Raw genomic sequence first — 15085 nt, 5'->3', positions numbered from 1 at the left:
TTAACATATACATATTTAGAAACAAAAAAGCATACATCCAAATAATCCACAGGTTACAAACAAAATTGTGAGAGAAATTACAGAATATATAGAAATAAGTGAGTATAAAATCAATACTTATCAAAACACTTAGGATACAGCCAAAATATCATTTAGAGATAAATTATTAGGGTAAATGGTTTTAACAGAAATTATTCATTAATAAAAATAGATGAACAAAACATGAGCTCCAGATGATTAAAAAAGGAAAAATCTCAAAAGTAGGACACAATAATAAAAATGTCCTACTTTTATTAGGCAAAAATTAATGAAATTAAAAGTATTTAAGAATAATCAACAAAATAATTTTGATTATTCTGAAACAAAATTAAAGAAAAGGAAAAGCACTAACAATACAAGGAACAAAATCTAAATGTAGAGAGACAGCAAAATTTCCTCAAAATCATAAGAAAATGTACTAAAAAAATGGAAATACTGCAAAATGAATACTTTGTTAGCCTAGCCAAATCATCCATTTTGCCTGAGCATTTGACATTAAACATGACAGTCAGAAAAACCTTGTATCATGAGATAAACTGAGGATGGCAGCAGGTGAAAAAAGAAGAAAAGAAAACCAGAAGGAAGGGAAGCAGAGAAGGAGGGAGGGACGGAGGGACAGACAACTAAACTTATATGTTCTTAAATTGAATAATAGTTCCATTTAGCCCTGGAACCTAAAATAAAGCCTTAAGTTCATATGTTTTACATTGCTGGCTTTCTAATGGAAACAATTTTAGTGCTGATTTTTACAATAGTGATACATATAAATGTAAGTAACCAAACCCAGGTTTGGCTGCTTGCAGCTGAAAAGCCAGATATGAGAGACAAGGGTTGGTGGGATGAAAAGCAGATTATATTGGAGAGTCAGTAAACCAAGAAGGTGGAGAACCAGCATTCTAAAGTACCATCCTTCTAATGTCTTTCAGGCTGGCTGGGGGTTTCTATGGGAGGGGGGGATATGGGAAACTGCGCAGGAATTAGAATCAAGAGATGACTGAGGAACACAGAGATCTGGGTGCTAGCAAGAGTCAGAGGAGGTTGGGAACGTCTTTGCCCTTGGTCAGGTCACAATGCTCCCGTAAATCTTTAACAAAACATAATTAGTTGTTTACATAATTCCCCCTTAGTCGCACAGTTAGTTTCAAAAATTACATGATTGCTGTTTTTGCATTTTATCTCAGTGTTCTAAAATTGTCCTAACTTACATGCAGGAATGGGTAAAGGTCCTTTAAACAAAAAAAGAGTTCATGTTAGTTATTTTGCTGTTTCACTGTCATACAAATGTGTTATGACCCTTGCCAATATATAATTATGATGGAGAATTATTTTTCCACCAATGAGAATAATCAGCAAACTGACTAACTTTATAGATTATGCCCCTTAAACTCCTGCTACGTCTCTTATTAAGTGAGCCAGTTCTTCTGAAGACAGGACTTGCTTGCAAGCACTGCAACTTAGAAAAGAAAAATGTTTCTCAGTCCCAATTTGCCTCCAGTTTTTATTGACAATACAGACCTTTAAAAAAACATATGACCTGGCCAGGCGCGGTGGCTCATGCCTGTAATCCCAGCACTTAGGGAAGCCGAAGCAGGTGGATCACCTGAGGTCAGGAGTTCGAGACCAGCCTGGTGAACATTGCAAAACCCCGTCTCTACCAAAAATACAAGAATTAGCTGGGTGTGGTGGCGCACACCTGTAATCCCAGTTTCTTGGGAGGCTGAGGTAGGAGAATCGGGCTGCTTTTCTTCATGGCCCAATAACGAGATGCAGATGAACTGAGAAAGAAGACAGTTTTTATTTATATAAGTAGGTACAGAGAGAAGGCCTGGAAATTTTTGCCAGACCAACTCAAAATTACAAAGTTTTCCAGAGCCGATATACCTTCTAAGCTATATGTCTACGTGTAAGTGTACATTCATCTAAAGACGTAAGTGATAAACTTCTTCTAATCTATGACTAAGATGTGAGTCCTGAAGACTTTCCTCTAGAGCTTCAGAAAATTTACTTAATCTAAATGGGTCTAGGTGCTGGGGTGATCACCCTTATCTTGTCTCCTGCTAAATCATGGAGGTTTATGGAGTTCCTTCAGAAGACCCCCAATAAACTTGTTTGTGGAGGCCTGGGGAGTTTCTTCAGACCCCCTAATAAACTTGTTTTAATCCTAAACGGGTCCTGTTAAGAATTCCTTCATAATCTTGTCATGCTTCAAGGCCCAGGAGAGGCCTAGGCAAACTCTTGATGGGCTTGTTACATTCCAGCCTGGCTCTATCAGCTTTTAATATTTACCTTAACCACTCAGTCAGTGCTGAAACAGTGGTTATGGAGGCCTGCGCTAGTGAGACCCGCCCTGCCACAGTAAGGCAAGGAGTAAGTAAACTTAGTAACGGAAATCTAGAAGGAGAATACAATGAACGGTGAAGAAGAAAACAGATATTTTGAGATTAGAGACTGAAATAGGAAAAAAAGTAAAAGAAGCAAAACTTAAAATAACTCTTGAAGAGTTTTAAATTCTCATAAAAACTGAAAAGAAAAAGAAAAGGTGCTAAACTCAACTACATTTTAATTACAAATAAACTTTCTGTACTGTAAAAGAATAATACAATGACAGCTAGTATAATGGTAGAGATTTGAAAGGAAAACATGAAAAGACAAAAAAGACGATGAAGAGATAACATAAATTAGTAACCTATAACTATTAGCCAGTCTCCTGAAAGAATGTGACCTAGTTTAAGAATGTTTTAAAAATATTTTATTTCATTAGAAAAAGTGGCCTTCACTCATATAACCCATCATACATGCCATTCAAAATGGCCTGGATATTTTAAGTTATTAAAGTGGAGTTAAAATTGACTTAATAAGAGATAGCATATTCCTAGAAGATTTAATGTTTCTCAAAGGTCTGTTTTCTGGTGTTCCAAGTGGATTTTCAATAGGAACTCAGTACATAATTTAAAAAAAAACTGATTTGTTTTATTTTATTTTTAGCAATTGGTCCAATAGCAACCAGTAAGCTCCTACTGTTTTTCTCAGTTTCCTCTGGTCTTTTGTAGCATCTCTATTCCTTTATTTGCACTGACACTTCTGTTGTTTTTGGTTTCTATTTTGGTTTAGTTTGGGTCTTTCTTTCTTTCTTTCGTCCGTTCGCTCGTTCTTTCTTCTTCCTTCCTGTCTTTGTCTTTTAAATAAATCAAAGGCCCACAGAAACAAGAAACCACATAGAAAGGACTAAAAACAAGTTGTTCTTCTGGTTAGGGAGTTAAGTTGCAAAAGAGAAGCAAGAGGAAATAATGCTGGAAAAATATGCTGGGAAGACCATGGAAATAATACACCAAGAAGTTTGTATCACAGTCTGAAGCCACAGGGTCACAACATGAAACTCCAAAAGATAAAAGGTAGAAATAATAAAAATGAGAAGAGGTAGCAAATGGGAGTAGAAGAAGGGACAGACTGCAAAATGCAAACAGAGAAAACACTAAAATAGAATTCAAGATAAAAAAGAAAGATTGATCTTTGCCTTTTCCTCCATAAAGTTTATTACATCTAAACTTGGAGCACTACTGCTGCAGAGATTAAGCCTTTTCTGACTTCCCCTCCTTGAAAGAATTGGGACTTGCCTCTCATAACAATCAGGCAAATCACACAAATTTACTTTGTGTAGGTCTAAATACACCAAATTTTTTAAACGATTACCAGAGTACATTAAAAACATGACCTAACTATATCCTATCTACAAGAAAGTCACTTCAAATTTAACAATAAAAGTAAAAAGAATGAAAAATATATGCCATGAAACATTAATTTTTTTCAAAAAAAAAAAGGCAGAAGTGGCTACATTAATATCATGCAAAGTGGACCTCAATGCAAAGAAATTTACCAGGGACAAAAGAGGGACATTATATCATGATAAAAATATCAATGCATCAAGAAGATACAGAAATCCTAGATATGTATGCACCAAACAACAGTGCTTCAAAACACACTGGAAAAAAAAAAACACCTACTAGAACTAAAGAGAAACACAAAAACCCACAACTACAGTTGGAAAGTTTAATGCCTTATTCTCAGCAATTGCTATAACTACTAGACGGAACATGAAATAGGTGAGAGAATTAGCCAGGCAATATCTGAGGGGGGAACATTTCAATCAGAGAAGACAACAATTAAACCACCCTAGGGTAGGAACATTTCCAGACTATTTGAGGAAAAGCAAGACAGCAAGTACCATATAGCTGGAACAGAATGAAAAGTGACATAAAAAGAAGCTATAAGAGAGATTTGGAGGGACAGATCTTCCAGGGCCATCTTTGAAAGCCACTGTTGTGATTTTGACTTTTGTTAAACCAAGATGGGGAACCATTGGTGGCTCTTAAGCAGCAGTCTTGCTGGCACTTTAAAAGGGTCCCGCTAACTGCTGTACTGGGAACTGACTGGGAGGCAAGCGTGAGAGCAGAGAGCTCAGTTAGAGAGACAACAATAAGTTGGACCACATAAAGGTGGTAAAAACTGTCAGGTTCTTATAACACACTAAGGGATCTGTTGTCTCATCATATTTCATTGTATTCTGCTAGAAGTCTTTATGGTACCCTAGAAAAAAGAACTAGGGAATTGGGAGTAGGAAAGAACTGTATTTCTGTTCCAAAAATGCTACCATTAACCTATTTTCTTGTTTTGATTTTCAGGAATACCTCAAGTTCACACTAGTAAGTTCCTAATATATTTTTAATACATTAGTTTCTTGTAGGGCTGGGGTGAGCAAATTTTTTCTATAAATATTTTTAATGTTTTGTGTTTGTTTTTGTTTGTTGGGTTTTTGTGTTTTTTGGTTTGTTTGGTGTTTTTGGTTTTGTTTTGTTCTGAGACAGGGTCTTGCTCTGTCACCTAGCCTGGAGTGCAGTGGTATGATCATAGCTCATTACAACCTCCACTCCTGGGCTCAAGCAATTCTCCTGCCTCAGCCTCCTGAGTAGCTGGGACTACAGATGTGTGCCACCATGCTTGGCTAACTTTTTTTTATTTTTTGTGGAAACTGAGTCTTGCTATGTTGCCTAGGCTGGTCTCAAAGTCCTGGCCTCAAACGATCCCCCTGCCTTAGCTTCCTAAAGTGCTGGGATTACAGGTATAAGCCACCATGCCCAGCCAAATATTTTAAATTTTATAAACCTTAAAGTCTCTGTCACAACTACTCAACTCTGCTGTTGTAGCACAAAAACAGTCATAGACAATATATAAAAGAATGAGCATGGATATGTCCCAATAAAATACTACTTTAGAAATTGAAATTTGAATTTCATACAATTTTCATGTGCCACAAAATATTATTATTATTATTATTTCAACTATTTAAATATGTAAAATCCATTCTTACCCCACAGGACATGCAAAAATAGCCAACATACTAGATTTATTCCATGGGCTGTATTTTGCCAACTCCCATTCTATGGTTTAAATACCCTAACTCCACATATGTATCTCTGGTAAACAATCCTGGTATTATGTGTCTTACAATTTCATGCTTTCTTATTATTCTGTGCTTTTTTTTTTTTTTTAAGACAGAGTTTCACTCACCCAGGCTAGAGTGCACTGGTGTGATCATGGCCCACTGCAGCCTTGACTTCCTAAGCAATCCTCCCACCTCAGCTTTCCGAGCAGCTGGGACTACAGGCGCTTGCCACCATACCCAGCTAATTTTTTCTATTTTTTTGCAGAGATGGGGGTCTCATTATGTTGCCCAGGCTGGTCTTGAACTCCTAGGCTCACGCCATCCACCTGCCTCACAGCCTTCCAAAGTGCTGGGATTACAGGCATGAGCCACCACGCCAGCCTATTTTGTGCTTTCTATGTTAGGTTTATCAAGTAACATCAACACAAGAGATATACCTATATTTCAGTACTTGGTAACAACTGTATCTTAAATATTTCGTACCAGGCCAGGCATGGTGGCTTACACCTGTAATCCCAGCACTTTGGGAAGCCAAGCCAGGTGGATTGCTTGAGCTCAGGGTTCCAGACCAGCCTGGGCAACATGATGAAACTCCGTCTCTACAAAAATATACAAAAAATTAGCTGGGTGTGGTAGCACGCACCTGTAGTCCCAGCTACTCAGGAGGCTGAAACTGGAGGATCGCTTGAACCCCGGAAGTGGAAGCTGCAGTGAGCCATGTTCATGCCACTGCACTGCAGCCTGGGAGACTGAGACCCTGTCTCAAAAAAAAATATTAAAAAAAATTCGTATCAAACAATGTCAAAAAATAATGTTAGCACACATCTTCTAAGCAAGACCATTATATGTCCTATATTTTATAAATTGTAATCTTGACATTCTAGATAAAATTGCTAATGATCAATGATAAGTAAAGTTGATTTAAAGTAGCTTATCACAAGGTCTTTGTAAACTACACCGGGCAAAGAGAAGGGGGAAGGGAAATGAAGTTTCTTCACATTTAAATAAATGAAATTTAGTTGTTAATGACACAGATCCCACTCAATGCAGAGGCTTGAGGACTGGGAAGAAGAGAAAGCCCAGTACCTACTGATGTGTTTGCCTTTGTCTCTTTCAGTGGACAGTTCTGGAAAAATCAGTAAGTTTGGATCATTTTCTTGCCTTACCTATTTCTGTGCCTAGGACCTTTAAGTTCTTTTTCCCAAATGTTCTTGTATTACAAGTTCCTCTACCTTACAGCAGTCAATATTTCTTCAGTAAGTTATTTCCTCATATTTCAATTTTAATTCTTCTTATCTATTTTCCTTTTGTAACAAAGTCTAATGGTCTTGTGTTTGATTCTAGTTATTTACTACCAAAGATTATTGGTAGCATATATTCCCAGCTCATCTATCAGAACAGAGCCTATTTCCTCTGTGCTATAATCTGGCAACTAATAATTTTTACTAAAAAAGAAAATCCTCTAAGATTGACAAAAAGAATATGTGTCAGGGCGAGATGTGATTTTGGTAATTGACCAACAATACACATTTTTCAAACTGACCAGAACAGTGAGCAAAAAACTGTTTTGCAGAAGACATATGAAAGACTTATCAAAGAACAAAGAAAGGCAGGAAATGCAATAGTTTATATTTCAGTAGAATTGATATTACCTACCCAAGATTTCAAATCCCTATATTAATTAAATGGCATCCTAAAGATAACCCTCTGTGTGGAGTGGGATATGGAGCATTGGCCAGCAACACTCCTGAGAATGAAACAGAGTTTTATGCTCCCTCCAAGTCCTGTTTCTAAATTCACCTAGGAAGGATACTATTGGAAGGTGGGTTTCTCTTGAGTTAGAAAATCCTCACTGATCTTTCTTTTGTGTTTTGTTTTTAGCACTGACTCCTGTGGGTAAGTTCCATATCTATTCTCAACTCTGATATTTTACATTGCTTTTAATTCTTTTGTGACCTGACTGTTTCTACTCCCAAAATAGAGGCCTGTGCTTCTAAGGCCAATATGAATGTTCCTATCTTCCAGAAACTGCCAAGGCTCCCCCCGGCCTCCACTTTTCTTTTTGAGACAGGATTTGACTATGTTGCCCATGTTGGTCTTGAATTCCTGGGCTCAAGTGATCCTCCTGCCTCAGCCTCCCAAAGTTCTGGGATTGCAGGTGTGAGCAACTGTGCCGGGCCCCAAGTTTTTAAATAACTACAATTTAAGAGATTGCTGTAGAGAAGATGAAGCTCATATGAAAGGGTGCCACAATCTCTGGCCATCTTCTAGGCTCTGAAAAAGAATCTCCTCCCTGATTCTCAGGAAAACATAATGAAAGGAAGATTGGTTTCTGAATTCCATTAGTTATTTGCTGGGAATTTAGAACTCTTTTTTAGTTATAGGTGAAGTCCCTCTGAATCATATTAATGGGGGAAAAAACTAGTTAAAAACAAAATACCATCTCCTTTCTGTTGCCTTCTAAATAACTACCTTTGAAAGACAGTAGCTATTGAGCATTGACTATGTATTGTGCACTGTGCTAGGCGCTTACAAAAGTAGCATCTCTTATTCTTACCATATCCCTGCCTGGTAGCTATTATTATTCCCCATTTTACAGATTAGGAAACTAACTCAGGTATTTACCCAAGGTTAAAGAGTTGGTAAACATTGGTGTCAGGATTTAAACCCAGGATGTCCTATCTCCAAAATACACACTCTTCCCACTCTTCCCATACTAACACATTGCCTCCTATACTGAATCACAAAGGTATTTTTTGTGATTAGTCATGAAACTTTATGGAATGTTTGTAAATACAAATATACATCTACAGAAAAGCTGGATAACTAAATGTACACAAAAGGATATTTTTAAAAATAGAAGACCGCATTTAAATCAATGTTTGACTTTTTTAACTGTTTTCTGGATTCAGTTTTATCTCTATTAGGATTACTTAATATATGGCTCAGCTCTTCAAGCAAGGAAACCATACAAAACAAAGTAGAATAATAACTTTTGTTTAATTCTGTAAATATATGATCAAAAGAAGCAAATAAGACTTAAACCTAGTGAGACATGTTTCAAGCATTTCAAACATTCCAAACACTGACACAAACACAAAATATGTCCTTATATTTAATCATGTTTAAGCCTCATTCTTCTTTCTCAGTTCACACTAGAAAGAGAGTGGGTTTGGAGGGAAAGGAAGGCAGGGAGATGAAGTTGAAAGGGGCAATTAATTTCTTTTTTTTTTTTTTTGACAAAGTTTCGTTCTTGTCGCCCAGGCTGGAGTGCAATGGCACGATCTTGCCTCACTGTAACCTCTATCTCACAGGTTCAAGTGATTCTCCTGCCTCAGCCTCCCAAGTAGCTGGGATTACAGGCGTGTGCCACCATGCCCAGCTAATTTTGTATTTTTAATAGAGACAGGGTTTCACTATGTTGGTCAGGCTGGTCTCGAACTCCTGACCTCAGGTGATCCGCCCGCCTCAGCATCCCAAAGTGCTGGGATTACAGGCGTGAGCCACCACACCCAGCCGGGGAAATTAATTTCTTTTGATTCATGGTACAAGAAACGGTATGCATTCAGAATAATCATAATGCGCCAACATCCCTCAAATGCTCTCCTCACATAGAAAAAGTGATAGGACTGTGATCTTGTGAGTTTCTCTTACAAAAAAAAAAAAGGTGGGCTCTGATGATTGATGTTGTATGTCAACTTGACTCAGAAGAACCCTGACTAATACAAGGGCTCTGAGAAGGGATCACAGGCCAAGTCTCTTCCCAGAGATAATAAATTTTTAATGAATACTAATTTTTTAAGTTGCCAGAGAAAAATCTGTTTAATCTTTTAAAAAATTTTTTGTAAAAGATATATTCTTGGCCGGGCGCGGTGGCTCACGCTTGTAATCCCAGCACTTTGGGAGGCCGAGGTGGGCGGATCACGAGGTCAGAAGATCGAGACCACAGTGAAACCCCGCCTCTACTAAAAATACAAAAAAATTAGCCGGGCGTGGTGGCGGGCACCTGTAGTCCCAGCTACTCGGAGAGGCTGAGGCAGGAGAATGGCGTGAACCCGGGAGGCGGGGCTTGCAGTGAGCTGAGATTGCGCCACTGCACTCCAGCCTGGGTGACTGAGCGAGACTCCGTCTCAAAAAAAAAAAAAAAAAAAAAAAGATATATTCTTATTGATATAATCTTTCAAACACATTTTTCCCAATTGATTTTTTTCCATTTCTTTTAAAAAATAGAGATGGGGGTCTCACTATGTTGCCCAGGCTGGCCTCAAACTCCTGGCCTCAGGGGATCCTCCCATCTCAGCCTCCCAAAGTACTAGGATTACAGGTGTGAGCCACTGCATCTGGCCCCAGTTGATATTTTTAGAAAAAGGAGGTTAAGGTTTAATTCAATGTTCAAAGAAAGGTTTAAGATAGATTAAACCAACAAACATCATCATCCCAGCAAACTGAGTCTCTTATTTCTCACCTCCTCATTCAACTAATAAGTATATGATCTTTTAAAATGTAATTCATAGCCTGAGAACTATAATGATTCATCCCTCTGATACTGAATAGATCTTTTACAGTCTAGATCCAATTGTGCTCTCCCTGACAACCACTGGATTAAGAACCTAAGATTAGTTTCCTAATAAAGCCCACATTTTATTTTCTACGTTAAGTATCATTTAGATAGAATTGTTAATGTGATAGCTATTTCATGATATCTTTTAGCTTTAACAAAAATTAATCCAATTTAAAAATTTTAATAATTACTTTTTAATCAGCTTGAATATATTATGATGATCCCCAAAGTCTTGATTAAATCTTTTGATTGTATTAAAATTTTGTAGTATGGGCTACTGCCTGCAATAAATGTATTTGCAGCCAGGGCTTCCAAGTCTTTATATTATGAAGACTTACACTGTACGTGTTGGATGATTATGAGGTCCAAGAGAAGGAAAAGATGTATGAACTATCTTGAAATCTGGGAGAAGAAAGAAAAGAACTTAGAATGTGGTGGAATAATGATTTGTGGCTTACTTCTGCAATGCAAAGTTGAAATAAAAGTGAACCTCACTTTATGGGATAGCTGGATTCCTCAAAAATAAATCTTGTAAATCTAATCTATGTTAATTAAATTCAAGATTTAAAAGATGACAGCAAATATATTAAAATAAGGGTATGAAGATTCTATTAGAAGTAACTAGAGATATTTTTCAGTGTAGTGGGAGAAAGAATAAAAAGTTTTTTAATTCTGTGAAATTAGGAAAGGCATAGCTAGAATAAACACTGGGTGCTTCAGGAAATCCTATGATACTTAATTTTGGTTTACAAAGCCTGTATAATTTAGAAGGTAAATTCAGGTTAAAATGAGTCATGAGGTATTACACACAGTAGCAAATAATTACCCCCAAGGGATAGTAAAACTAAAAATATTCATAGCTTAAGGAAAATCAGCTTATGTGAGGAGTACATTCCATGAAATTCTTAAGGTTAGAAGCTTCAGTGGAGCATGATCTACACCACCATACCCCTAAACAAAACAAAATAAAACAGTGTCCACTGGTAGCACTGTCGAAGATCAAAATATTCTGAACTATTTTTCTCAATTTAGCAATGCTTGAAATATATTACCACTGATTTTCATTAGGAAACTGAAAATTGTCTAGAATAAAATGTCAGTAAGCATATTTTAATGACGAACTCCAGATGGGGACATATACAAAAAGGTTCAGAAAACATTACTGCAATTTTCCTAATGTTATTTTTATTTGGATGTCAACAGCTGAAAATAATAAAAGAAAACACTGAACTACAACAACTCTTTTGATTTATAATTAGTTTCTTATCTAATACAGGTGTGCCTCATTTTTATAATTGATAAAATTCTGAAGTTACGTGTATGCCAATTTTTCAAACATCAAACCCTAAATGTAAAAAACGAAAAGTCCAATAATTCATTTTTAAGCAAGAAATTTTCCTGTAATTGGCTGAGTGTGGTGGCTCATGCCTGTAATCCCAGCACTTTGGGAGGCCGAGGCAGGCGGATCACCTGAGGTCAGGAGTTCAAGACCAGCCTGACCAACATGGAGAAACCCCATCTCTACTAAAAATACAAAATTAGCCGGGTGTGGTGGCGCATGCCTGTAATCCCAGCTACTTGGGATGCTGAGGCAGGAGAATCCCTTGAACTCGGGAGGTGAAGTTTGCAGCGAGCCGAGATCGTGCCATTGCACTCCAGCCTGGGCAACAAGAGCGAAACTCTTTCTCAAAAAAAAAAAAAAAAAATTTTCCTGTAATACAATTAACCACTCCTGTAAATTATTTGTTGGAAACTAAGAATGCCTTGTCTTGATTGAATTAGAGAGTTTTTTCCTGTACTATCTCATTGGGAAGTAGTAACGGCCAATATTTATTGACTACTTATTATGTCCCATGCACTGTACCAAGTGCTTTTATTTAGATAACATTATTTAATCTCATAACACCTCTTTGAGGTAGCTACTACTATTGCCCCCATTTTACAGACAGAAAGTAAAGTTTGCCAAAGGTTACCCAGCTAGGCAGGTGTGGAGGCAGGATTTGAACCAGTCTGTCTCCAAAGGCTATGTTACTTTAACATTTGTCTACAATATTTAGTAACTCTACAAACTGAGCAGATCAAACTAAATATAAAAACAGTGAATCTTTGAGGATTAACTGATTTACCTTAATAAACCCATTAAACCCAACTAGCAGGAATAGTAAACCTAAGTCTTCTTTTTTTTTTTTTTTTTTTGAGATGGAGTATCGCTCTGTCACCTAGACTGGAGTGCAGTGGTGCAATCCCAGCTCACTGCAACCCCTGCCTCCCGGGTTCAAGCGATTCTCCTGCCTCAGCCTCGTGAGTAGCTGGGGTTACAGGTGTGTGCCACCATGCCTGGCTAATTTTTGTATTTTTAGTAGAGATCAGGTTTCACCATGTTGGCCAGGCTGGTCTCCAACTCCCAACCTCAAGTGATCCGCCCACTTCGGCCTCCCAAGGTGCTGGGATTACAAGTGTGAGCCACTGCCCCCAGCCCAAGTCTTCGGATTCAGCTTTTATATTCAGTATTCTTTCTACTGTAGTAAATATTAAATATTAGATTTTCTCAAAGCAAGACATCTCTGCTCCATGGCAAGAACCCACACAACTCCTTGGTGGCTCAGATATTTCTTTTACTTAATTCAGGAAACCATATTACTTAAAAAAAAAAAAAAAAAGGAAATAAAAAATACCTAGCAGAAGCCAATAAATTCAGGTTTGTTAAATACACAGGAATTGAGACGTAACAGCTGATTTACCTGAACATGATCAAGGGACCTGAAATTTTTGTAGAGTTTGCAGATATTGCAAGAAGTAGTCTACAGTAATGATCAAAACTGAACACTGGAGTCTGACTACTCAGGTGCAAATCCCAGCTCCACCACCTACTGATTACATAACCTTATTCATATTCATTTAAGCATTCTGTGCCTCAGTTTCTTCATCTGTAAAATGAGGTTAATAATACCCTACCTGGTTGTTGTGAGTATCAAATGATTTAATACATAAAGTGCTTAGAGCAGTGAGTACTTGGTATGTGGTAAGCACTTGATAATTATCAGCTAGTACTGTTATTACTTTTGCATAATAAGATATGCTTTTATTCAATATGGAAAGCATTTTTGAGTTTCCTTTTTCTGTCTTGAGAAATATAATTATTGCTTCCTCCCACAATTTTTCCTTAAATAAATTCTATTTCTTTTCAGAATACATCCTCTGTTAGCCACTAAGCGTTATTCATTAGCCATAATCCACTGAACAAATGTCAGTTCATTTACAGTACATTTTACCTTTTCTCCCATTAATCTTCCAAATTATTGAAAACAGTCCAGAATTTTATCGATACTTTTATAATTTAATGTATAGAGAACCATCATTTTAGATAACTTGAGATTCAGAAAAATTTCAGTTTGTCAGTTTTAAGACAAAAAAAGGAACCAGTATCAAGGGGAAAAAAATAGAAATAAAGAGAAAATACTTGATATCTAAATCATGCCCTTTTGTTGTATGCTCAGTTATATTAACAGGTTACATGGATGAAGAACTTGCAAAAAAATCTTGTCCCAAAATCCAGATTCTAAAATGTGGAGGCACTGCAAGGTCTCAGAATAGCCAAGAAGAAAACAAGGAAGCACTAAAGAATGACATCATATTTATGAATTCTGTTGAATCCTTGAAATCAGCACACATAAAGGAGCCAGAAAGAGAAGGAAAAGGCACTGATTTAGAGAAAGACAAAACAGGAATGGAGGTCAAGGTAGACAGTGACGCTGGAATACCAAAAAGACAGGAAACCCAATTAAAAATCAGTGAGATGAGTGTACCACAAGGACAGGGAGCCCAAATAAAGAAAAGTGTGTCGGGTGTACCAAGAGGACAGGAGTCCCAAGTAAAGAAGAGTGAGTCAGGTGTCCCAAAAAGACAAGAAGCCCAGGTAACGAAGAGTGGGTTGATTGTACTGAAAGGACAGGAAGCCCAGGTAGAGAAGAGTGAGATGGGTGTCCCAGGAAGACAGGAAGCCCAAGTAAAGAAGAGTGAGTCGGGTGTCCCAAAGGGACAGGAAGCCCAGGTAGAGAAGAGTGAGTTGAAGGTACCAAAAGGACAAGAAGGCCAAGTAGAGAAGAGTGAGGCAGATGTGCCAAAGGAACAGGAGGTCCAAGAAAAGAAGAGTGAGGCTGGTGTACTGAAAGGACCAGAATCCCAAGTAAAGAACACTGAGGTGAGTGTACCAGAAACACTGGAATCCCAAGTAAAGAAGAGTGAGTCAGGTGTACTAAAAGGACAGGAAGCCCAAGAAAAGAAGGAGAGTTTTGAGGATAAAGGAAATAATGATAAAGAAAAGGAGAGAGATGCAGAGAAAGATCCAAATAAAAAAGAAAAAGGTGATAAAAACAAAAAAGGTGACAAAGGAAAGGACAAAGTTAAAGGAAAGAAAGAATCAGAAAAATCAAAAGACTCGAAAAGGGCGAAGGCAAGTAAAGGAAGGAAGTACAACAAAAAAGTGGAAGAGTAAGGATAAATTTTTTAAAGGCCCATAAGACAAGTGATTATTATGATTCCCATCCTCCAGATACAAACCATATCCCAGCCATTGCCTAAGCAGATTATAATTATAAAATCCCTTTCATCTTCATATCACAGTTTCTGCTCTTCAGAAGTTTCACCCTTTTTAATCTCCTAGCCACAAACTTCAGTTTCCAAATATTTGTTTTATAAGTTAAGACATATGATTCCGTCAAGAAAGACTGGATACTTTCTGAAATAAAACATTTTAATTAAAGAAATATACAGTAATTTCCTTTGACAAGTATGTCTATGATAGCCTTTCCAACGAATCAACCAGTAACTCCTCATGGCAGGCCTAATGTTTGCAAGGCACTGGTCTAGCAATAAGGGGTGTACAGAAAAACACAAGTCAGAGCTCCTGCAATCAAGTAGCTTATAACATATACAGTGATATATGTATACATGGCAATTTTTTAAGTAAAATCTAAGTTACAAAAAATAGTTTAGATGGACAACATAATCCATCGCGGGATGAGAAAGTAGAGGTAGTAACTTCA

At 37.3% G+C, this 15085-nt stretch overlaps 1 protein-coding gene across 1 annotated transcript in view; it reads left to right on the top strand.

Annotated features, from left to right (window-relative positions):
- TSBP1 (testis expressed basic protein 1) overlaps positions 1–14535 on the top strand; it is an 81056-nt gene extending 66521 nt beyond the window's left edge. The window contains exons 20-23 of the mRNA XM_030802820.1: positions 4719–4739; positions 6597–6617; positions 7361–7375; positions 13538–14535. Of these exons, the coding sequence (XP_030658680.1) occupies positions 4719–4739; positions 6597–6617; positions 7361–7375; positions 13538–14535 (1055 nt within the window). The remainder of the gene's footprint in view (positions 1–4718; positions 4740–6596; positions 6618–7360; positions 7376–13537) is intronic.
- The last annotated feature ends 550 nt before the right edge of the window (positions 14536–15085 follow it).

The sequence above is a fragment of the Nomascus leucogenys genome, chromosome 22a (assembly GCF_006542625.1).
Source record: "Nomascus leucogenys isolate Asia chromosome 22a, Asia_NLE_v1, whole genome shotgun sequence".
NCBI lineage: Eukaryota > Metazoa > Chordata > Mammalia > Primates > Hylobatidae > Nomascus > Nomascus leucogenys.
The sequence above is the reverse complement of the archived record's forward strand: the minus strand, read 5'-3'. Positions and strand labels throughout refer to the sequence as shown.